The 25,647-nt window shown below is 39.6% G+C and overlaps 1 protein-coding gene across 1 annotated transcript; it reads left to right on the top strand.

The window, feature by feature from the left end:
- Nucleotides 1–677: 677 nt before the first annotated feature.
- Nucleotides 678–24,156, top strand: LOC111076505 (double-strand-break repair protein rad21-like protein 1). The gene is made up of 8 exons (XM_022370322.2): nt 678–1,020; nt 1,085–1,375; nt 17,224–17,347; nt 19,852–20,016; nt 20,086–20,341; nt 20,407–21,154; nt 21,228–21,389; nt 23,910–24,156. The coding sequence occupies exons 1-8, from the start codon at nt 763–765 to the stop codon at nt 24,033–24,035; spliced, it is 2,130 nt and encodes a 709-aa protein (XP_022226014.1). The 5' UTR covers nt 678–762; the 3' UTR covers nt 24,036–24,156.
- The last annotated feature ends 1,491 nt before the right edge of the window (nt 24,157–25,647 follow it).

Genomic DNA, 25,647 nt, shown 5'->3' with positions numbered 1-25,647 from the left:
TCCGACTCTTCTGTACTCAGAGCCCAAAGTATACAATGCTTGAACTATAGAAAACTTTCCTTAGAAAACGCCTCGTTGTTTTCGGGTACATTTTTCTCCCAAAATGTCCCAAACTGCTTCTCAGAAAACGTAGAGTATGTATTTGTATTTAAAACATTGATTGGATTTAGTAGAAGAGGTCTGGAATGACCACACTTCAGTGTTTTCAAAACAGATATCCACTCCAATAAATTCTCCTCGTCAATGTTAGCCGCATTATCATCATCCATGTCCAGCAACATGATTAGTTTGTGCAAGAATATGTTTTGCTGCTGAATCACATTCACCATTGCAATGTTATTTATATTCATTTAAATTATAGATGTGAACATTTTTCACCGCACGCAATTGTGAGCATCAGCTTTTTTCTCATGGATGGTGGATGGGGGATGGAGTCAATGTGAATCGGTGTTTCACATCTTTCAAAAATTCCCACTTTTCCCCCGGGATGGGCTCAGTATGCAGAGGGCATAAGGTTACCTCTGTGTTTGCAGTTAGTCAGTTAGCGAATACCAATGTCATATGGGCTGTTAGTATGATAAAATCACGTATGTTTTTTTCCATCGTTTCAAATCTATTGTAATTTTTAATTACCACATATTATATTTTGTCATCACTATCGTATGTTTGTTGCAAATGCTTCCCTGTTTTGTGGATAGAAAGAAGAATTCTTAATGTGAATGTATTTTTTATAAATAAAACAGTAGCCATTGTAAGAGTAAAATGTTCTATGAACACATTATATTGGCCAAGAAAGGTCCGCTGGCCAAGATTTGGTTAGCAGCTCATTGGGATAAAAAAATTACAAAAGCCCATGTGTTTGAAACTAATATAGAAAAATCTGTAGAAGGCATTTTACAGCCAAAAGTAAAATTGGCGTTAAGAACATCTGGCCATTTATTGCTGGGTGTTGTGCGCATTTACTCAAGAAAAGCTAAATACTTGTTGGCAGATTGCAATGAAGCATTTGTTAAAATTAAGGTAAAGTATTTTAAATTTGTCATTCAGATGTATTTATGTGTGTTTCAATCTTGGGTACTTATAGATGGCATTTAGACCCGGCATGGTCGACTTACCAGAAGGCCACAGAGAAGCGAATGTTAACGCTATAACTTTGCCTGAAGTTTTTCACGACTTCGATACTGCCTTGCCCGAGTTAAATGACATAGACATTGAAGCTCAATTCTCCATAAATCAGTCTAGAGCTGATGAGATTACAATGAGGGAGGATTACGGTAGCCTGTCAATCTCACTGCACGACGATGGATTTGGTGATATTGGATTTGAAGCTGAAACGCCGGAAATTATGCGAGGATCCTTGTCTACAAATATCAATGTAAGTGGAATTATGGATATATATATATATTATGGATAATATACTTTCAAAGTTAGCTATTTAACTTTAAAATATTCTATCAAAATTTGCTTTCGATTTTAATACAATTTGGCAGTATATAGATGAGTACATACAGCTGTGTTCAATGAAATAGTAGTGCCGAACCTCATCACTTTCAAATGAACAAATATCTTTTTAAATAGTCTGGACTGTTAGCATTAGAAACCCGAAGAAATATCAATACATTTTAATTCCATTTTCTTGTTTTACATGACATAAGCCGAATACCCATGAAATTTGCTGTTCTATGAAATAGTGTTTGTTTAGAAAATTTTAAAAAGCAACGAAACTCACATAAAAACATATTTCATGTTCTTCATGTTTCTTGAGGTTTAATATTTAGTTTTTTATCAATTTGGTTTTCATTGCGACCTTGCACCGGCCGGATATGGGTCATTAAACTCTTGCCAACGCTGCAATAGGATTTGAGCCAATAATCATTGAACCACTTGCTATAACTTGGCTCTTGCTCACGGATTTGCAGTTGCAACAATGTATTTGGTATTCCAGCATAAGATTTCGATGAGATTTATATCCAGTTGGACAGTTGGCCATGGCAAAACGTCGATCTTTTCCGATAAAAATCAATTCCTAGCGAGCTTTTCTGGGTATTTTAAGTCATTATCCTGTTAAAAGATCCTTTTATGAATTTTTCAACTGTAATATGAATGTAATATATTCTAATGTATACCTTCATACACAGTTTCGCTCAAAAACATAATATACTCAAACGCCAGACTAGAAAGTACTAGCTCATATGAGCTGGGCCCCATAAGGCTCAGCCTAGCATGCCCAATGCTATTTATACCCGTACTCAAAAAAGAGTTAAGGGGTATATTAGATTTGTGGTAAAAGTGGATGTGTGTAACGCAGAGAAGGAAGCGTTTCCGACCCCATAAAGTATATATATTCTTGATCAGCATCAATAGCCGAGTCGATATAGCCATGTCTGTCTGTCCGTCTGTCTGTCTGTCTGTCTGTCTGTCCGTCTGTCTGTCTGTCTGTCCGTCTTGTTGAGCGCCTAGATCTCAGAGACTATAAGAGCTAGGGCAACCAAATTTAGTTTCCAGACTCATGTGATATCCCACTGCTACAAGTGTATTTCAAAATTTCGCCCCGCCCCCTTCCGCCCCCACAAAGGACGAAAATCTGTGGCAGGCACATTTTTAAAGATACGATAAAACTAAAAACGCATTATCGTAGAAAATGCTCATATCTACCAGACTGCCGAATCTGAATCAGATCGGATCATAATTATAGCCAGAATGAAGAAATTAATTTTCAGATGCTTCCCGTGCCCCCTACCGCAAACGACAACGCAACTCATTTTCCTTCTCGCTCGCACACTTGCCGCGTTCAGTGCGCGAGCAACCCCTAGCGTAGGAGATTTAGAATCTAAATGGAACATGTACATTGTACAATCTACATGTTAGATGTAGAATATACATTGTAGATGTAGATGTAGATATCAGATTTAGGAAAAAAATTTAAAATGTAAATTTTTTTTTTTAATTCTAAAAAATCATATGCTCAAAAATGTATATACTGACTGAGTACGGGTATAAGTAGAGTCGCGTCCCCAGAAGCGACTCGCACGTTCCTTCTCGTTTTTTTCATGATTTTAGGTGGTAATCGGATTTCTTTGAATGCCAAACATATTCTTTTGAGTCTATCTTACCAAATAATACAACTTTACTATCATTAGTCAAAAGTATTTTTGTCACTGTGACACAGGCCATTCCACATGCGTTTTTCCAAACTGATGTAGTGAATATTTTAGGTTAGGTTAGGTTATCCCGGACGGCCCTCACGGGGCCACGCATAGGCTAATATGGCCCTTATTGTCCGGACCTTTTGAGTGTTTTACGGGTTTCAAAGTCCGTGAGGATCGAGGAGATTTTCGCAAAGGCAAGAAGTTCCCCTGACGTCCTCCTGGATGCATCTTCCAGCGATGCCAGCACCGGGCCGCCAAGGTATTTGTTTCTTGCTCGTGAGAGAGCCGGGTATTCGCAGGGTTTCGATAGCCCCAGATTAATCACATTTCCTGCAGTTGCATTGTTGTTGATGCCTAGTTTGACGCATGTGCTGCAGCCAGGCAGTGACCTGTAGTATACCCATTAGCATACTACAGTCCTTTCGTGGTAGGTGCAGTAGGTAGTGGCTGAGTTTGCCATTGCTCTCCTTGCACATGGTTTTCGCGATCCTGCAGGTGGTGGCTCTTGTCCACCTGCTACTGGCCTGTATGTGTGCCCGTCTCTCTAGATCGCTTTGAAGCGTTCTGAGGGAGACAGGCACGTTTTCAGTCCTGTCGTTCGCCAGCCCGACGCCTTCCTTAGCCTGCACGTCTGCTGTCTCGTTACCTTAGATGCCCTAGTGGCTGGGAACCCAATATATCCGCACTGACTTTGTCGTGCTTAGGAAATCTAATGCCTCTAATGCTTGCCAGGATATTTTTGGAACTGACCGCTGACGACTGCTTGGATCTTATCTCCGCCTGGCTGTCCACGAACAGGTTGATCACGCTTGTGGACGATCCGTAGACTGAGCAGCCTCCGCCAATTTCCGTATAGCGAAAACTTCCGCCTGGAATATGCTGCATTGGTCCGGTAGCTTAAGGACAGTTTTATCTCAGGGTCTGTACAATATACAGTTGCAAAAAAAATAATAGCACCACTACAATACATTTTGTTCTTGATAAAAAAAAAATGCGCTTACTCTTGCGATTTTTTTTAATTTAAATTTTTTTTATATTGCTTGGTATTCCCCATAAACAAAAACTGTGCTACCGCTCTTAAAATTTCTGTCTATATATTTTTTTTGGGATTTAAAAACAAAAGCCCCCCAAAAATAGCGAAAAAAAAAATAGCACCATTAGCCATTTTTTTGGTGAATAACCATTTTTTTGGTGAATAACCTGTATTTCGCGGAATCGCCTTTGCAGAATGCACCTGCTCATTAGTTTTGACTAAGAACTCATTGTTTCTATCATAAAAGTTAAAAGTAATAATTACAATAGTACGTGGAAAGCAAATTGATATTGGATAGAAAAACTTACAGGAAAGTTGGTCGATTGGTAGGATGCTCCAATAAAATGATTAAAAACCTCTTTAACTATGAAGAAAAGACTGAAACTCGCGGGCGAAAACGATCTATGACCCCTCTTCATGTCAAAAGACTGATTCGTCAGAGCAAGAGGGATCCCTTCAAGCCTGCTACTAAGCTTAAAAAATAGCTTAAAATAAATGCGACGGACTAAACAGTTCGCAGATATCTTAGGAAACATAACCTTAAAGCCTGCAGCCCAAGAAAGGTACCACTTTTAAATGCGACACATATAATTAAGCGCATGAAGTTTGCCAGGGATCATGCAAATTGGACATCCCAAAATTGGAGAAATATTTTGTGGTCAGATGAGTCCAAAGTGGTTATGTTTGGTGGAAAGGGATCTCGATCATACGTTAGACGTCCAAAGAATACTGAATACAAACCCCAGTACACCACAAAAACTATTAAGCATGGAGAGTATAGTGTAATGGTATGGGCCTGCTTCTCCTACTATGGAGTAGGTCCAATACATTGGACAAAACCCATCATGGATCAGCACGTGTACGTGAATATCATGGAGACAGTAATGCTACCCTTTGCAGAATATGAAGTGCCGCTCGTATGGGTCTTCCAACAGGACAATGACCCCAAACACACCAGCAAGAAAGCAAAGGAATGGTTCAGGGCAAACTCTGTGAACGTTTTGGAGTGGCATGCACAGTCGCCTGACCTGAATCCCATCGAAAATCTGTGGTCCGACGTCAAGAAGGCAGTTACTGCTTCCAAGCCAACCACTATCCGATCACTTTGGGAAGAAATTAAAGAGTCCTGGTCCAAAATTTCCCTAAAACGATGCCAGGACTTAGTTGATTTCATGCCAAGACGCTGCGCAGCTGTTATTGACAATAAAGGACACTGTACTAAATATTAAATTATTCATATAGATTTAGTATTAATAGTTAAAAATGGTTAACTAATGAATTCGTTTCAAATTGCTTATTTTTTCAATTTTAAATTCATTTTTGAATAGTGGTGCTATTTTTTTTTTCGCCTAGTTTTATGAATTTTAATAAAGTTCCTTAAATATCTTAAAAACGTTACAAAAAAATATGATTTTTTTTGTATTCTCAGTTTTGTTAGAGTCTCCCATTTCTAAAAATGTGCTTAAAATTTCCTTAAAGCTAAAAATGTGAGTTTGGCAATTATTTAAAAATTGCTTGTGGTGGTGGTGCTATTATTTTTTTCACAGCTGTATGCCCGCTCCTACTCCTCCTTTCATCTTGGAGCCGTCTGTGTAGATGTTGAGGTGATGAGTCTGGTCCCGACCCTCTTTCCAGTCGTCGTGTCGTGTCCCATGAGTATTGTTGTTTTGACATCCAGACAAGTTCGGTGAATCATGTAGTCAGATATACTGATCATGTCTCGGCCGATTGAACTGTGCCCGAATCCTTGCAGCGACATATTGCCTGATGCGACTAGGCGTTGTGCTGCCTTACCTGCAATCAGTTAAGCGTGGATGTCCAGGGGGTCGATTCCGGGGTCCATGCCGGCACCTTGTATCTCTTGGTAAAGAGGATGAGGTCCGTCTTGTCCGCGTTGATACTGAGTCCTACTTTTTCCGCCCACTCACATATCTGCCTGAGTGTTGATTCCATTATAGAGCTGAGGGTCGATGGACACACTCCCGTAATAATTATGCCTTTGTCGTCCGCATAAAGCGTTATTTTTGGGGCTCTCCTTTCGAATCTCTTGATTAGGTCGTCGAACACAAGATTCCACAGGAGGGGCGACAGGACCCTACCCTGAGGTGTGCTCTGTGTGCCCCTTTCACCATTGAAGCGGTGCCCCACTCTTAATACACCCGTCTACAACTTAGAATATGTCTACGAACACTCCTAGAGCATAGTTTTGATTTTTAAGGGCACTCTCGATGGTGGCTACTAGCGAATGCAGTGCCGTCTCTACTGATTTCCCTTTGGTGTGGGTATGCTGGTTGGTTGATATTCGTCCTACATCGTTTCTGATGTGTAGATGCAGCAGCTTTTCTAGTGTTTTGAGTAGAGAAGAGGTGAGACTTATCGGTCTATAATCCTTTGGGCTCATATGGCTGCACTTTCCTGCCTTTGGAAGGAAGATATTCCTCGAATTCCTCCATTGGATAGGGATATAGCGTGTGCACAGGCAAGTTGAGTATATTGCAGAGAGCCATGGCGTGATCACGTCTTTGGTCACCTGTAGCATGGCTGGAAATGTACCGTCTAGTCCAGGTGCTTTTGTACCCGCAAAGGAGTCTATAGCCCAGTGGATTCACTTAGACGATATGGGATCTGGTGGAGGATGCTGTTCCTCAGTTACTAGGTCCTTATGCGCTGTAGCGTCAGCAACCTCGGTGCATCCTGGGAAGCGAGCTTCCATTAGTGCTGTTAGGGCTTCTTCACTGCCCTCAGTCCACTGTCCATCAATTCGCATCAGCTGACTCTGTATAATGGGTTGCTTTGATAGCAACTTCCGGAGTCTAGCCGTTTCTGGAACTTTCTCGATATTGGAGCAGAAGTTCCTCCAAGAGTATCTTTGTGCCCTGCGTATTCCCTTCCTGTACTCCCTGAGTAGGGTTCCTCATTGACTATTTCATCATTCGCCAGTTTGGCGATTTTGAAGAATTCTTTGATGTTGTTTCGTTGAAGCGATTAGTCCCAGTTCCACCAGAGTGGTTTGGTCCTCTTTTTCGTTCTCGAGGGTGGGCATGATGCGTGGTACGCATCCAGTAATTCCTTGGAGAGGGTCTCTAGGGACGTTTCTATGTCTTCCGGGGATTTCACTGTGCCCAGACGAGTCGCGAGCTTCGAGGTAACTGTCTTTTTAAACTTTTCCCAGTTTGTGTTCCGGGGGTTTCTATAGACAGTTCTCTTCGGAGAGTGTTTAAATTCGCACTTAAACTGAATGTACTTGTGGTCTGAGAAGGACGGTCTTTCAAGGACTCTCCAGCCAGATACCAAAGTACTGTTCCCCGTAACGAGTGTTAGATCTAGTACTTTAGACGAGGTGGGGCCTACGAAGGTGTGCTCCTCCCCCACGTTTGCTACATCTAATTTAGTTGATAGTATAAAGTCTAGAAGTGACTCACCTCTGTCGTTGATATCTGGGCTTCCCCAAACGCTATGGTGGGCATTGGCGTCCGTACCAACGAGAAGTTGCTGGTCTTTCGGGCTGGCCTCCGCCACCAGACTCCTTAGCGATTCCGGTGACGCTGGCCTGTCGTGTGCCATATAGCAGGAAGCTACTATAAGGCGCTTGTCCTCGCTTTCAAGCATCAGCGCAGTCAGGTCGTCAGTGCTGTAATGAGACATAAGGTAAGCATGGATGACTTTTCGTACGAGTACCCACGCCCCACGCTATCTTCCCGAACCTGGGGTAAAGCAGATCCTCCGCCTCCTTGCTAATCTGCAGGATCGCACATTGGCCCCCCTCGTTGGGTATTGGGCTCCAATTGTGCAGGATCCTCCAGTTCGCCGTTGGCACGTCTGGGCTCTGCTGCTGTAGCAGCCTCAGCGCACGGTCCCCTTGGATTGCGATGGGGAAGAGTACCTTCGCCTTTGGTATGGACGGGATTAGCTGCCTGTCCACTACCTCCAGTCTGGCCCCCTCCCACAACGCCTCCAGTTGGCAGACGGGTATATAAGTAGAGTCGCGTCCGAAGAAAGCGACTCACACGTTCCTTCTCGTTTCGTCTGGAGTCGGCTAACGCGGGATCCAGCGGCAGGATAGCTCATATGCAGAATCTCGCTGAAGAAATTGCGTGTGCGCTCTTTACTTATTATTGTGGATCTGCTAACTCGCGCACCTTAACTTTCCAGTCAGCCAACACCATTTCATGTATTTTTTTTGGCATTGTCTTGTGTAACATTATCGGAGGGCCTGCCGCTGAAGACTTAATTGGCAGTGAAGTTTAGACCACCATGAAACTTTCGAAAGCAATAGTTCACGGTGTAATCTGAAGAAGCATTAGCCCCATAATATTTATCCAACCTTTCGTTTGTTTCCTTCCCCATTTTGCCTCTCAAAAAATCCTTTTTTTATAAGCGAACGGAATCTTGTTGTTTAATACGAAACATAATGCCAAACACCTAAACAATAAAAATTTTTCATAAAAAACGAATCACTGTATCGCGCTGAAATTTGACATGTCTGCATAAATAAGAATGAACTAAAGGCACCAACAATTTTTTTAGCGATAGCGTGGTAGCAGGTACTAAAGGTGTTAGTCCAACCAAAATTAAAGCCGAGCTGTATTCTACCTAAGATGATTCTGCTCCTTTGTATAGAACAATAAAATATTGGGCGGAAGAGCGATGTTGTTCGAGCTGCGACAAAATCAGAAATGGCTGAATGTATAGGAATTTAAAAAGTACTGTACATCGCGTATTGACCGAAAAATTGGACAAGAAAAAGCTATGCGCAAGATGGCTGCCGCAATTGCTCACAACCGGCTAAAAACGCACTCGTGTGATAGCTTTGAAGAAGTGTTTGGTGTTGTTTAACCTGAATAAGGACGACGTTTTTGATGTTTTGTTAACGTGGATAAGCCGTGGATCCACCACCACTCACTAGAGACCAAAGCTGTAAAAACATTAGGTTCCTCAGTGTGATTCTATGCAAAAGATGGCCAAAGTGGGTTTTTTGGCCATGGCCAACGTTTTTATACCCCTACTCAAAAAGATTTAAGGGGTATATTGTATTTTTGCTAAAAGTGGATGTGTGTAACATGTAAGATAACGTTTCCGACCACATAAATTATATATATTCTTGATCAGAATCAATAGCTGAGTCGATATAGCCATGTCTGTCTGTCTCTCTGTCTGTCCGTCTTGATGAGCGCCTAGATCTCAGAGATTAAAGCCAGAATGAACAAAATTAATTTTCAGTTGCTTCCCCCGCCTCCTACAGCAAGAGACCCGCTATTCATTCTCTTTCTCGCTCGCACACTCTGCCTTGTTATGTACGCGAGCGCCCTCTGCCGGAGGAGATGTAGAATCTAAATGGTACATGTAGAATGTACATGTTAGAATGTAGAATATACATTGTAGATGTAGATAACAGATGTAGCAAAAAAATTTAAAAAAATCATAAGCTCAAAAATTTATATACTGACAGTACGAGTATATGGTAAGTCGCGTCCCCAGAAGTTGCTTCTTCTGCTCACAACTTTCATTTTTGATTTAAATGTTTGGCAAAACTGTAATCTTTAAAAATATAAACAATTGGCAGTCATAAATTCAAAAACATTCGAGATATTTTTTAAAAAACAGCACGATGCCTCTGTACTTACTATTTTGACCAGTAGTGTATAGGGGAGAGGTAACTTTTGACCAATTTCATATTATACAATCGTGCCAGGGCTGTCCATGAAATAGCCGAATTTTGTTGGTTTGTTTAGCTCTCATTTTTCTTTCCGCCGAGCCTTTTCTTCAGGTTTGGAAACAGAAATAGTCACTAGGGACTAAATCCAGAGAATAGAGAGGGCGAAGGATCAATTCGTATCCTAATTGATGGATTTTCGCAATGCCGAATGCCGTCGTTATCCACCGCGAGAATTCCAAAACGAGAAGGAACGTGTGAGTCGCTTCTAGCGACGCGACGCGACGCGACTCTACTTATACCTGTACTCAGTCAGCATATACATTTTTGAGCTTATGATTTTTTAGAATTTTAGAATTAAAAAAAAATTTTACATTTTAAATTTTTTTGCTACATCTACATCTACAATGTATATTCTACATCTAACATGTAGATTATACATGTACCATTTAGATTTTACCCTCCGCTAGGGGTTGCTCGCGCACTGAACGAGGGAGAGTGTGCGAGCGTGAAAGAGAATGAGTAGCGTGGTTGTTGGCAGGGGGAGGCAGAGGACGCAACAGAAAATTAATTTCTTCATTCTGGCTATAATTATGATCCGATCTGATTCAGATTCGGCAATCTGATAGATATGGTCATTATCTACGATACTGCGTTTTTAGTTTTATCGTATCTTTAAAATTGTGCCTGCCACAGATTTTCGTCCTTTGTTGGCGGAAGGGGGCGGGGCGAAATTGAATTGAATTACATTTGTGGCAGTGAGTCTGGAAACCAAATTTGGTTGCTCTAGCTTTTATAGTCTCTGAGATCCAGGCGCTCATCAAGACGGACGGACGGACAGACGGACGGACGGAAGACAGACGGACAGGGCTATATCGACTCGGGTTTGATGCTGATCAAGAATATATATACTTTATGAGGTCGGAAACGTTTCCTTCTCTGCGTTACACACATCCACTTTTACCACAAATCTAATATACCCCTTAACTCTTTTTTGAGTACGGGTATAAAAATACGGACGGTGGTGCAGCGGCAAAGTTGCTTGCCAGCGGAAAGTGTGAGCCTAGTTCAATTCTCAGCGAAAGGTGATGATGGTTTTTATATTTTAAAATCAAATATACATAATAATGAATACCATGAATAAGACAAAATTTTAAATAAAAAATAACAAATATAATAGCCACTGAAAATTAACAAAAAATATACAAAATAATCAAAAAAAGAAAAAAGTTATAAGTTATTTTAAATGAAAAGGAGTGGCCCCCCAAATTGATGGTTGCCTTGGGCCCCGTTGAGGCTTGATCCAGCCCTGCCCTACTCCGTTTAAAAGATAAAGAAGATTTGGAAGGCTTTGTTGAAATGATTTTTAGGGGTATTTTGGGAAAATAAGTTAATTTTTAAATAGAGTTGGTTATGGTAAAAAAAAAAACAAAACAAAAAAAAGATAAAAACAAATTCATTTGCACTGAGAGGCTTAAACCAGCTTAACTTCGCTTTGAAGTCAGCCACTTAGTCGGCTGAGCCAAGGACTTAGGAGACATACAGTCGTCAATATGTCAGCTTGACTCCTTTGTTGCGAACATACGAGAACGTACGAAAAAACGCACTCACACAACCAAGTGCTGAAACACGGACAACACAACGCACTCATAGAAAAATCCACGCGTTACGTATCTTGTTGTGTTATAGAATCTTTGGTAAAACTGATCCTATGACCAAATTCAGGTATAAAAACATGTTGACTTACATTATGCAACCATATGCCAAGGAAAACATGACCTTGAGGTGGGTCAATGTTGCTCTAGCTTTTATAGTCTCTGAGATCTAGGCGCTCATCAAGACGGACTGACATAGACTCGGCTATTGATGCTGATCAAAAATATATATACTTTATAGTGTAACGAACCATGGTTCTAGCCATGGCTCGTCACAAACGGCGGAGTGTCAATTTCTCCTCAAATAGCGGTGTGTCAGCACCTCCGGGAAATAAAATTGTCTTAGGCAACGCACACAATTAATTAAGAACTCTCGATCAACCATTCTACACATTCTTGTCCACACAACAATTTAAAACACCCCACCTCTTGGGACATTTCGCAATCGACGGCCTACATAAGAAATATCATTTGCGTTATTTCCCAATAAGTCAAGCCAGCAAAAAATTATCGACCTACCGGCCAAAATTCAGCTATCACCTACCGCGATGCCGAGTTAGCAAAATCAATCCTAAACCCAATTCCCAACTGCAGCCCGCACCTTCTGCGATGCAGTCTCAGCAAAACAGCAAAGGACGACGTTTTTGATGTTTTGTTAACGTGGATAAGCCGTGGATCCACCACCACTCACTAGAGACCAAAGCTGTAAAAACATTAGGTTCCTCAGTGTGATTCTATGCAAAATATGGCCAAAGTGGGTTTTTTGGCCATGGCCAACGTTTTTATACCCCTACTCAAAAAGATTTAAGGGGTATATTGTATTTTTGCTAAAAGTGGATGTGTGTAACATGTAAGATAACGTTTCCGACCACATAAATTATATATATTCTTGATCAGAATCAATAGCTGAGTCGATATAGCCATGTCTGTCTGTCTCTCTGTCTGTCCGTCTTGATGAGCGCCTAGATCTCAGAGATTAAAGCCAGAATGAACAAAATTAATTTTCAGTTGCTTCCCCCGCCTCCTACAGCAAGAGACCCGCTATTCATTCTCTTTCTCGCTCGCACACTCTGCCTTGTTATGTACGCGAGCGCCCTCTGCCGGAGGAGATGTAGAATCTAAATGGTACATGTAGAATGTACATGTTAGAATGTAGAATATACATTGTAGATGTAGATAACAGATGTAGCAAAAAAATTTAAAAAAATCATAAGCTCAAAAATTTATATACTGACAGTACGAGTATATGGTAAGTCGCGTCCCCAGAAGTTGCTTCTTCTGCTCACAACTTTCATTTTTGATTTAAATGTTTGGCAAAACTGTAATCTTTAAAAATATAAACAATTGGCAGTCATAAATTCAAAAACATTCGAGATATTTTTTAAAAAACAGCACGATGCCTCTGTACTTACTATTTTGACCAGTAGTGTATAGGGGAGAGGTAACTTTTGACCAATTTCATATTATACAATCGTGCCAGGGCTGTCCATGAAATAGCCGAATTTTGTTGGTTTGTTTAGCTCTCATTTTTCTTTCCGCCGAGCCTTTTCTTCAGGTTTGGAAACAGAAATAGTCACTAGGGACTAAATCCAGAGAATAGAGAGGGCGAAGGATCAATTCGTATCCTAATTGATGGATTTTCGCAATGCCGAATGCCGTCGTTATCCACCGCGAGAATTCCAAAACGAGAAGGAACATGTGAGTCGCTTCTAGCGACGCGACGCGACGCGACGCGACGCGACGCGACGCGACTCTACTTATACCTGTACTCAGTCAGCATATACATTTTTGAGCTTATGATTTTTTAGAATTTTAGAATTAAAAAAAAATTTTACATTTTAAATTTTTTTGCTACATCTACATCTACAATGTATATTCTACATCTAACATGTAGATTATACATGTACCATTTAGATTTTACCCTCCGCTAGGGGTTGCTCGCGCACTGAACGAGGGAGAGTGTGCGAGCGTGAAAGAGAATGAGTAGCGTGGTTGTTGGCAGGGGAGGGCAGAGGACGCAACAGAAAATTAATTTCTTCATTCTGGCTATAATTATGATCCGATCTGATTCAGATTCGGCAATCTGATAGATATGGTCATTATCTACGATACTGCGTTTTTAGTTTTATCGTATCTTTAAAATTGTGCCTGCCACAGATTTTCGTCCTTTGTTGGCGGAAGGGGGCGGGGCGAAATTGAATTGAATTACATTTGTGGCAGTGAGTCTGGAAACCAAATTTGGTTGCTCTAGCTTTTATAGTCTCTGAGATCCAGGCGCTCATCAAGACGGACGGACGGACAGACGGACGGACGGAAGACAGACGGACAGGGCTATATCGACTCGGGTTTGATGCTGATCAAGAATATATATACTTTATGAGGTCGGAAACGTTTCCTTCTCTGCGTTACACACATCCACTTTTACCACAAATCTAATATACCCCTTAACTCTTTTTTGAGTACGGGTATAAAAATACGGACGGTGGTGCAGCGGCAAAGTTGCTTGCCAGCGGAAAGTGTGAGCCTAGTTCAATTCTCAGCGAAAGGTGATGATGGTTTTTATATTTTAAAATCAAATATACATAATAATGAATACCATGAATAAGACAAAATTTTAAATAAAAAATAACAAATATAATAGCCACTGAAAATTAACAAAAAATATACAAAATAATCAAAAAAAGAAAAAAGTTATAAGTTATTTTAAATGAAAAAGGAGTGGCCCCCCAAATTGATGGTTGCCTTGGGCCCCGTTGAGGCTTGATCCAGCCCTGCCCTACTCCGTTTAAAAGATAAAGAAGATTTGGAAGGCTTTGTTGAAATGATTTTTAGGGGTATATTTTGGGAAAATAAGTTAATTTTTAAATAGAGTTGGTTATGGTAAAAAAAAAACAAAACAAAAAAAAGATAAAAACAAATTCATTTGCACTGAGAGGCTTAAACCAGCTTAACTTCGCTTTGAAGTCAGCCACTTAGTCGGCTGCGCCAAGGACTTAGGAGACATACAGTCGTCAATATGTCAGCTTGACTCCTTTGTTGCGAACATACGAGAACGTACGAAAAAACGCACTCACACAACCAAGTGCTGAAACACGGACAACACAACGCACTCATAGAAAAATCCACGCGTTACGTATCTTGTTGTGTTATAGAATCTTTGGTAAAACTGATCCTATGACCAAATTCAGGTATAAAAACATGTTGACTTACATTATGCAACCATATGCCAAGGAAAACATGACCTTGAGGTGGGTCAATGTTGCTCTAGCTTTTATAGTCTCTGAGATCTAGGCGCTCATCAAGACGGACTGACATAGACTCGGCTATTGATGCTGATCAAAAATATATATACTTTATAGTGTAACGAACCATGGTTCTAGCCATGGCTCGTCACAAACGGCGGAGTGTCAATTTCTCCTCAAATAGCGGTGTGTCAGCACCTCCGGGAAATAAAATTGTCTTAGGCAACGCACACAATTAATTAAGAACTCTCGATCAACCATTCTACACATTCTTGTCCACACAACAATTTAAAACACCCCACCTCTTGGGACATTTCGCAATCGACGGCCTACATAAGAAATATCATTTGCGTTATTTCCCAATAAGTCAAGCCAGCAAAAAATTATCGACCTACCGGCCAAAATTCAGCTATCACCTACCGCGATGCCGAGTTAGCAAAATCAATCCTAAACCCAATTCCCAACTGCAGCCCGCACCTTCTGCGATGCAGTCTCAGCAAAACCTTTTCCTGAACACTTCTGACCCACTAGCAAATTGTTAACGAAGCACCCAGCTTCGACCCACTTGCCACAATTATTGCCACCCAATAATCATAAGTTAGCAATAATTTATTATTTCCGGGTCAAAGAAAGGTGCGATCGCCAGCTGCATAAAAAGGGCCAAGATCGGACGAAAAAGCAGGCAGTCCATCAGCCCGTACACAAGACACTGCACTAGGCAGTCCCCCAGTCACACACCCAAGACACTCCACTAGGCAGTACATCAGACCGAAAACAAAAGAGGCCAAGAACACAAGACACTGCACTAGGCAGTCACAAACGCAAAACACCACACTACGCAGTCCACCAGTGAATGAAAAGTACTGAATAAACCAAGAACAAACAAAACAAAACTCGCGCGTCATCACTTCTCCCTTGCTCACTGCATTTCAAGCCAGCCCGACACCTGAAGTCACCTGCGATCTACAAATTTTCTTGTAGCGGACCCTGGACAGACTGACGCAGAGAAGGAAACGTTTCCGACCCCATAAAGTATATTTATTTATGATCAGCATCAATAGCCGAGTCGATATAGCCATGTCTGTCTATCCGTCCGTCCGTCTGTCCGTCTTGATGAGCGCCTAGATCTCAGACTATAAGAGCTAGAGCAACCAAGTTTTGTTTCCACACTCATGTGATATCACACTGCTACAAGTGTATTTCAAAATTTCTCCTCGCCCCCATCCGCCCGTACAAAGGACGAAAATCTGTGGCAGGCACATTTTAAAAGATACGATAAAACAGTATCGTAGAGAATGACCATATCTACCAGATTGCCGCATCTGAATCAGTTCGGATCATAATTATAACTAGAATGAAGAAATTAATTTTCAGTTGCTTCCCCTGCCCACTCCTGCCAGCGACCACGCTACTCATATTTCTTCTCGCTCGCACACTCTGCCGCGTTATGCGGCAGTTCCTTCTCGTTTTAATGTATATTTAACCAAAAAAGTGTATTTTATTTTCGTGGTAGCAAACCCCAAAAATTAAACCAAAGATTTAAAAAAAATTTGTATAATTTTATTTACTAAAAAAGAGAAGAATAGAAGTGACCGTTTGAAAAAAAAAATTTGATCAAATTTTGGCCCAGCCTAATATACATTGTAGATGTAGATGATAGCATGAAAATTTAAAATATAAAATATTTTAAGAATTCTACAAAAAGGCCTGTCTTCAACACCGGGGAAAATTCCTGCCAGGAATTTGCTAATTACTCCGTGAGTGTGTGGAACATAACTAAAATAGGTTTTTGGTTTTGCGCACAGTTTTTGCTTCCATCTTGCACCATTCACTTCAGGAATAATTGTAAGCCAGATATTCTTAAGCTGTGTATCAGCTGTTCTCCCAGTCCACACACCTCTCGATAGACCAACTATCGATATAAATATGTGGATTTCGTTCATGTTGCTGGATACTCAAGCCAGGAAAACGTAAACGATAAATTCCTGGCACAGTTTTTTTTTTATATGGAGTTCTACATTTATTTTTCCGCGGTGCTGTATTGTATCATCATAATCATAAGCTTTCATATTTATACATATACTGACTGAGTACGCGTATAAAAGTAGAGTCGCGTCCACAGAAGCAACTCACAACGTTCATTCTCGTTGATCTCTGTTTAATTGCTTTCTCTCTCAGTTAAACCACATACCGCGCTAAACTCGGCTGAGACGACTTCGCTCTCAGCCCTCGCTCCCAGCGAATACGAACTAAAAGAATAACTGTTTTCTCTACTGCATATTTCTGTCCTTTCCTATTAATCATCTATTTTGTTTCATTTCCTTGTTTCCGATTAGCGATATTTGGTATCGGGGTTTGCCCGTCTCTGGGATACTTAACTTTTGCGACCCCAGAATTGTAGGGATAGCTTGATTTACACAGCTACTCGTACATACACATATGTATATATATATATACACATACAATAATTATTTAAATGTCTTCTTTTTAGGATAAGCTCTTCGATAGTGAAGTCCTAGCCGATATAGAGTCAGATGATCCTACAGCAAGAGGAGCCCAGGCAGAAATATCCGGAGATCGACTGGACGGCGATGGCTTTGGAGATTCGTTTGGCCGTAAGTCGTTAACCCTTTCAGACCGTGATGCATTGATTGTGCATTTGTGCAATCCTCAATATCTGCACTTTAATTTAAAGAATGCTAGTAAATGCTAGAAGTCTATCGATTGGGCTTTTTATTGTTGACGTATGTTTCTTACCCACAAGCTAAATTTTGTAAAAACCTCTAATTTTTTTTGTCAAAATGAGACCCAATAGTAATTTATATAACACACCCGACACCATTTTTCCGCTTGGAAGCACACCAACTTTTTTTTTTGATAGATTTGAGGCTTTAAACATGCGTCATTAAGCATTTTATACCCGTACTCAAAAAAGAGTGAAGGGGTATATTGTATTTGTGGTAAAAGTGGATGTGTGCAACGCAGAGAAGGTAACGTTTCCGACCCCATAAAGTATATATATTCTTGATCAGCATCAAAAGCCGAGTCGATAAAGCCATGTCCGTCCGTCCGTCTGTCCGTCTTGATGAGCGCCCAGATCTCAGAGACTATAACAGCTAGAGCAACCAAATTTTGTTTCCAGACTCATGTGATATAACACTGCTACAAGTCTATTTCAAAGTTTCGCCCCGCCCCCTTCCCCTCCCACAAATTAAAATCTGTGGCAGGCACAATTTTAAAGATACGATAAAAATAAAACGCAGTGTTGTAGAGAATGACCATATCTACCAGATTACCGAATCTGAATCAGATCGGATCATAATTATAGCCAGAACTAAGAAATTCATTTTCAATTGCTTCCTCCGCCTCCTACAGCAAGATACCCGTTACTCATTCTCTTTATCGCTCGCACACTCTGCCTCGTTATGTTCGCGAGCGCCCGCTGGTGGAGATGATATAGAATCTAAATGGTGCATGTACAACCTACATATTAGATTTCTACATGTTAGGAGGCGGGGGAAGCAACTGAAAATGCTTACCTACATCTAACATGTAGGTTGTAAATGCACCATTTAGTTTCTATATCATATATTCATCGTAGATGAAGATAACAGATGTAGCAAAAAAATTTAAAAAGTACAATTTTTTTTAATTCTACATAAATCATAAGCTCAAAAAAATACTGACTGAGTACGGGTATAAATGTAGAGTCGCGTCCCCAGAAACAACTCACACGTTCCTTTTCGTTTTTTTATGGCAGAACCTTTTATTTAAAGCATTAAAAAAATGGTAATTTTGTATGCTTCCCTTCAGAAGTAGCTATTGTTTTGTTCATATAACTTAGTTATCTTACATCTGGTTGTAATTAAAGCACCTGTTTGGTTACGCAGCCAAATAGTGGCCAAGTGCATAGATTATAGCCAGTGTTGCAGCAGTAGAGTAAATCCTTATTATTGTTCGTTGTTTGCACTGCCCACTGTACTAAATTGTCATTTACCTACAAACTCATGCACGCATTCATGCTCCCTCACGGCAGCAGCAGCCTATGCAGCCGTTCTCTTTCGCCTCTTCATCCCACACCTTTCTTTCTATCGCCTTTCGCTATCACTCTCTCGATCTGTCGCTCTCTCGCTCGCATTAGGGCACAGGCAATTCGGCCCGCCTGCCCTTTGAATTAGTCTTGATCTTGCAATCACTGCGCATCGTCTTGGAATCGAGCTATTCAATCCGACACCGTCTTGAACCGACCCCCGCGTCTTCAATCTGACCCCGTCTTGAATCCAGCTAACTATCCTTTCGACTCTGTATCGCTTATTTACTTCACCACAATAAACTGTGAATATATATATTGAACAATCATCGCCTTTTTAATAATATCGCAATACAACGCTACTGAAGAAGCTCAGTAGCTCAACAGCACCTATACACAAAAAATATAAGGACACAGGATATAATTTTTTTTAATTTTTCCTGAGTTTTTAAAGTACAAATTTTGGGAAAAAATTTAATGAATAATTTTACATTTGAAAGCTTAATATTTCCCAGATGGTAAGCTGCATTTATCAGCTTTTATGAATAGCAAAGTTCATTACAACCAGATGTAAAATACCTAAGTAATGTGCAAACAAGAAGCGCTACCTCTATAAAAGGCATAAACAAAAAATACTATTTTTTAATAGATAAAATAAAAAGTTTTTAAGTTCCTAAAAAAATAATTGTAATCCCCAAATCTATCAGAAAAAGTCGGTGTAGTTCGAAGAGTGGTTCGGTAACGAAAGTAACTTGTTGCTTTTTGCAAAACCTTGGCACGCTTTTATGTTAAACGTATAAAAATTCAAAATATTTAATTAAATAAATTTGTGATTGGCTAGGTGAGTAGGAATCTCAACCAGAGCTTTATAGAAAGAGTGTATCAGTAAAATTTACAAAGTGTCAAATAGGAAAAGAAGATCAAAGTAAAGAAACGACACAGCAATTGATTTGGTCTTTAAAAATCGCAATGGAAAAGTTTTCAAAACGCAGCAAACCAACAATTACTTGCTGGGCCAATAAATAAGTCAATTTGTAGTATTTATTAGTTCATAGTCAATATATTTTCTCTGCATATTATTTTATTTAGAACCAGAACTTTTCGAAGATGACCTATTTGGGGAGCCTACCCAACCAGCTGAGCAAACCAAACTCGAAACCGCTACAGTAAACATGGCCGATGATTCAGATGATGATGGAATTGACAACTTTAACAATCTTCCATCTCCGAGCTCAGTTGCTGACGACAATGGCGGTTAGTGTGTTTGAATATACAAAAAAAATCATTGTTATTGAGATTTCAAAACTATTTTATCATCTAAAGATAATAACTTACATGAAGAGGCCAACGTGTCTGACAGTGCTGCATTAAATGACTTGACTCTTGTTCCAAATGAGGATGAAGGCTTTGCATTGGCACCCATTGATGCAACAGTTTATAAGGGCGTAACGAAGGCCAAACGCAAGAGAAAACTTATTATAGACGAAATAAAAAATATTTCAGGAGAAGAGATGAAGGCTCAACTAGCTGATACATCAGATATATTGACCACTCTCGATCTTGCTCCACCTACAAAAAGGTATTAAGTTAAATTGTATTCGTGTTGAAAGCTTAAAACCATTTTTTATTCCATTTTTTTTTAAGACTTATGTATTGGAAGGAAACTGGAGGTGTTGAGAAGCTGTTTTCGTTGCCATCAAGATCCATTCCTGCCCGTGCGCTTTTGAATAATTACAACCGGCAATTATTGTCACATTCAACGTCGTTAGAAGATTTCACGAGTGTAGCTCCCATGGACATACTAGCATTGGAGTTTTATGCTAATGAAAACGATACATCGCTGATTATTATAAATAAAAAAGGGCGAAAGAGAAAGAATGAGTTTTCTTCACTTCAATCATCTGACCATATTGCAGATACACTTATCCAAAGCTTAGAAGGTCCCGAAGCTATGAGAGAGCACCAAAAACTGTTGGGAATATCTGCTGTGTCGCTAGACATCGCCACAAAAGAGCAAGAAAGCCATGCAGGTCAAAGTGAATCTGCACTGTTTGATAATATGAGAAGTCCAGCATTGTTATCTCTGAATGACATGGAACCATTCTCTTCAATTAATGAGTTGCCATTAACCCCAAGAAACACAAGCCATGACATGGGGGACGATTTTAACCACGGCGACTCGACACCAGCTGGCTTGGATCATGGAGAAATGACTCCACTGCACCATAGTATGGAAGAAATTGACAATATTCCGAATCTTCCAACCGAAAAAATAAACTTGCTAATTAATGAAGCCGAAACAGGACCCATTACGGATGAAGCCTGCTTTCAAAAGCCCAGCGATATTTCAACAGATTGGAATAACTACGATTTTCCCCCGTCTGTGGGTCAGGTAGGTCTCACGTAATTATTTATTTTATATAATAATCAAAAACGTTCACGTACACTACTGTTTTTATTCACAGAATCATAGTGAAGAACAGATGGAGAATGAAACAGATGAACAATTTGAGGAACGAGTATTAAATAAGAGAGCAGCTCAACTTTTTATTGACGTTAGATCGCAGTTCAACAATAAAGATAATTTGGCGCTTTCTCACCTAACTGTAGGAAACTCAAGAAAGCAGGTAATGTGTATTCTTGTGTGCTTTTTAGAGGGTTATGAAATACGTGGGCGGTCTGATAAATAGCCACCTATCTAAGAAAACATGATTTTTTTGATTTTTTCTTTTTTATTTGTGTACATACAGCCATGCTCGGGTTATCGAAAATCGCAAAAAGTTACGATTTGATAGTGAAATCGCAAAAAGCGTGCTCCGGTTTTCGTAAATCGCAAGATTTTTACGATTTGATACCGGTTGCCAATGAGCTCGCGATTTCAAAAAGAAATTATATAGCACCTAAATAAAAACTCGTATGAGAGGGAAAAAAATATAAACTACTCCGCTAATGTTTTAAGATTATATTTATATAATTAAAAATTCATTTTCGCATATCCTAATTTATTAAATAAATTTATTTCTAAAGGCCCCTAATTTAACCTCACCAAAATAAACCTAAGCAACAAAAAGTGCGAATTCCCATGTGACCGATAAAATATCGATAACAATATCGGACAGGGGAAAAATGTCGTCTGTTCTAAATTCATCGATTTTTTGTTTTGTTTTGGGTATAATATAATACGATTGCCAAAATGATTTTTAACTAAAATATTTCCATACCAACAATTTTTTCAAGACGAATGTCCCAAAACAATTTGGGACACTATAGGTAGGAAAAAGTTACGAAATCCGGAGCGCACACAATTTCTATTCGTACGTATTTAAATTGTTCCAAAATCGTAATCGCAAAAATTTAAGAAAACCGGAGAATAGCCATATACTTTTTTCAGAATTACCCCAATTTTGTTATCCCTTCCAAAAAATAGGATTTGCCGATGTCGTCAAAAAAGTTTTTATTATACCCGTACTCAAAAAAGAGTTAAATGGTATATTAAATTTGTGGTAAAAGTGGATGTGTGTAACGCAGAGATGGAAACGCCCCGCCCCCACAAAGGACTAAAATCTGTGGCAGGCACAATTTTAAAGATACGATAAAACTGAAAAAGCAGTATCGTAGAGAATGACCATATCTACCAGATTGCCGAATCTGAATCAGATCGGATCATAAATATAGCCAGAATGAACAAATTAATTTTCAGTTGCTTCCCACGCACAGTGGTCGATTCTGTCAATCTGGCAGGCAATAATTAATAACTCAAAAAATAAATGAGTAACATTTTCAAAAATATTTTTGTATTTTGGAATATAAATCCGCGCAGTATTTACATACATTTTTATTATTTATTTTTTAACTTAAAAACTTTTAAAAATAATTTTTTTGTATTTCAAAATATTATAAAATGTTTTTGTAAACACTTTATATTATTACAAAAAAGGTATAGGTCAAAATTAAAATTTTTGCTCTGTTTTTTTTGAAGTATTTTATTTCTGCTGCACACTTCACTCAGAGGCAAAATTACTTAATTTTTTTTTATTCGCTAACAATCATTTTCGCTGAGTTGCGTGCTTTTTGACACTGCCATTTTCCCTATAAAATCAAATAAATTAACGTGTGGCACGTAGTTGCAATTTGTTTCAACACAGAAGATTAAAAAAAAAATGGTTTCATAAAGGAAAAAAGATTGAAGGCGGAAGGGGGCGGATGTCAAAAGATCTATTCCATGCAAGTGTCGGGTATGTTATTAATAGCACACTAAAGGAAATGTTAAGTTCTACAACGATTTACCACTAATACATGTAAGCACAGGACCAACACATATATTTTTTATTAAATTCTTACCAACTATTATCAAAATGGATGGTAATTTTAATACAAATCGCAAAATATTAAGATTTATTTTGCCTTACCAAAAGCCATAAAAAGGCGGTAAAATGTACCTAGGTATGGACAGAAAAGTTTTCTGCGATTCAACCGCGTGCAGGTACTGGACTATCGATAGGAAAAATATATAAATATTGCAATAAATATCAGTGGGATGTTTACTTTCCAAAAAGTAAAAAAAATAATAAGATTCGACCTTTTAATTTTTCATTTATTGCCTGCCAGATTGGCAGAATCGACCACTGTGCCCCGCCTCCTTCAGCAAGAGACCCGTTACTCATTCTCTTTCTCGCTCGCACACTCTGCCTCGTTATTTACGCGAGCGCTCTCTAGCGGTAAATGGTACATGTATAATTTACATGTTAGAATGTATAATATACATTGTAGATGTAGATAAAAGATGTAGCAAAAAAATTTAATTTTTTTAACTCTAAAATTAAAAAAAATCATAAGCTTAAAAATGCTTGGCCCAGTCTATTGTAGAAGGATCCTCGTGGGTCCGTCCTCTTTTTTATTGAATAAACTAATAATTTTTCGAAATCGGTTGGATTTGTGCAAAATATCAAATAATTTCCATGATGAAACTGAGTCCAATGTATCAGACATATACATATGTATGTTTGCTTGTATGTTTTATATATGCTATATCTATTAGAAACCCAATAATTTTAATGACATATGTATAAACTGTGGCGCGCAAAGAAACTTTTACAAATGGTCTAGTTTAGTTTAATTATTGAACTATTTCTGTTTTCTTTTTCCAGGCCGCTCAAAAGTTTTACTCTCTGCTTGTATTGAAGAAATTTAGGGTGCTTCATATTACGCAATCCGCTCCTTATGAAGATATCGCCATTACACGAGGACCAACATTTGAGAATCCAAAAATGTAATAGAATTATTGTAAGAATACACATAGTATAAGTATTTTTGTTACCGTATTTTTTGGGTTGCAAATATATTTAAATCACCAATAATTTATTTTAAATAGTAAATAAATCTGAATTATAAATCGAGCCTGCGTTGTATTTATTATTCGTGTAATACATTGGATTACATGTTTTTTTTTTTACTGGTTTTGCTATTAAGGAATCATGATAGGTTGTACATATATTAGGATTGTCTAATACTGTCGACCTTACAAGACAAATCAGCTGCTTGCCTATATCTATAATTTGTACCTAAAAGAAGTGTATGAAATCACGCTCTTGAATTCTGAAGTCTTGCGCTCTTATACTATGTTGCGAACGGAGCGTATGCCAGCAGCAGCCGCTCATGAAGAGGGTCGTTTTAGAATAAACTCACTTATGATTGGAAGTCAATTGAATGCACAAGTGTTTTTCTGTCGGTCTGCCTGGTTCCCGGGTCCACAATTAAACCCTCATAAATCGAGACTAACGGCAGGCTCTTTTGCACAACCAGATGCATTAAATGCATTAAACATTTTTGTAAACAATATATTTACATAGACTGTTACTTCGATAAATATTCAGAATTTGTACAATTTTTGTATCCCTTTTTTTTCTTTTTTACTTCACACGTTATGTAAAACAGAACCGCAAGCACTTGGCAATTCGACGGACAAAACATTTGTCCTTTGGAGCTGCGTAGAACTAGACACATTTTTATACCCGTACTCAAAAAAGAGTTAAGGGGTATATTAGATTTGTGGTAAAAATGGATGTGTGCAACGCAGAGAAGGAAACGTTTCCGACCCCATAGGTTAGGTTGTCCCGGACGGCCCTCACGGGGCCACGCATAGGCCAATATGGCCCTTAGTTGTCCGGATTGGTGCGTATGGACTTTCTGAGTGTTTTTACGCGGTTTCGAAATCCGTGAGGATCGAGGAGGATTTTGCAAAGGCAAGGAGTTCCGCTGGCATCCTCTTGGATGCATCTTCCAGCGATGCCAGTACTGGGCTGCCAAGATGTTTGTTTCTTGCCCTTGCGAGGGCCGGGCATTGGCAGATTAGATGTTCCAGTGTTTCGATAGCCTCAGATTCATCACATTTCTTGCACTTGTTACTGTTGGTGATGCCTAGTTTGACTGCATGTGCTGCAGCCAGGCAATGACCTGTGAGTATACCTATTATCATCCTACAGTCCTTCCGTGGTAGGTGCAGTAGGTATTGGCTGAGTTTACCATTGCTCTCCTTGCACATGGTTTTCGCGATCTTGCAGTTGGTGGTTCTCCTCCACCTGCTGCTGGCCTGTATGTGTGCCCTCCTCTCTAGATCGCTTTGAAGCGCTCTGAGGGAGACAGGCACGTTCTCAGTCCTGTCGTTTGCCAGCCCGACGCCTTCCTTAGCCAGCACGTCTGCTGTCTCGTTGCCCTCGGAGGCTGGAAACCCAATAGATCCGCACTGACTTTGTCGTGCTTAGGAAATCTAATGCCTCCCTGCTTGCCAGGACATTTTTGGAACTGACCGCTGACGAGTGCATGGATCTTATCGCCGCCTGGCTGTCCACGAACAGGTTGACCACATTATGTGGGCGTTCCGTACAT

This window comes from Drosophila obscura, unplaced genomic scaffold, assembly GCF_018151105.1.
Source record: "Drosophila obscura isolate BZ-5 IFL unplaced genomic scaffold, ASM1815110v1 contig_109, whole genome shotgun sequence".
Classification (NCBI taxonomy): Eukaryota; Metazoa; Arthropoda; class Insecta; order Diptera; family Drosophilidae; genus Drosophila; species Drosophila obscura.
The sequence above is the reverse complement of the archived record's forward strand: the minus strand, read 5'-3'. Positions and strand labels throughout refer to the sequence as shown.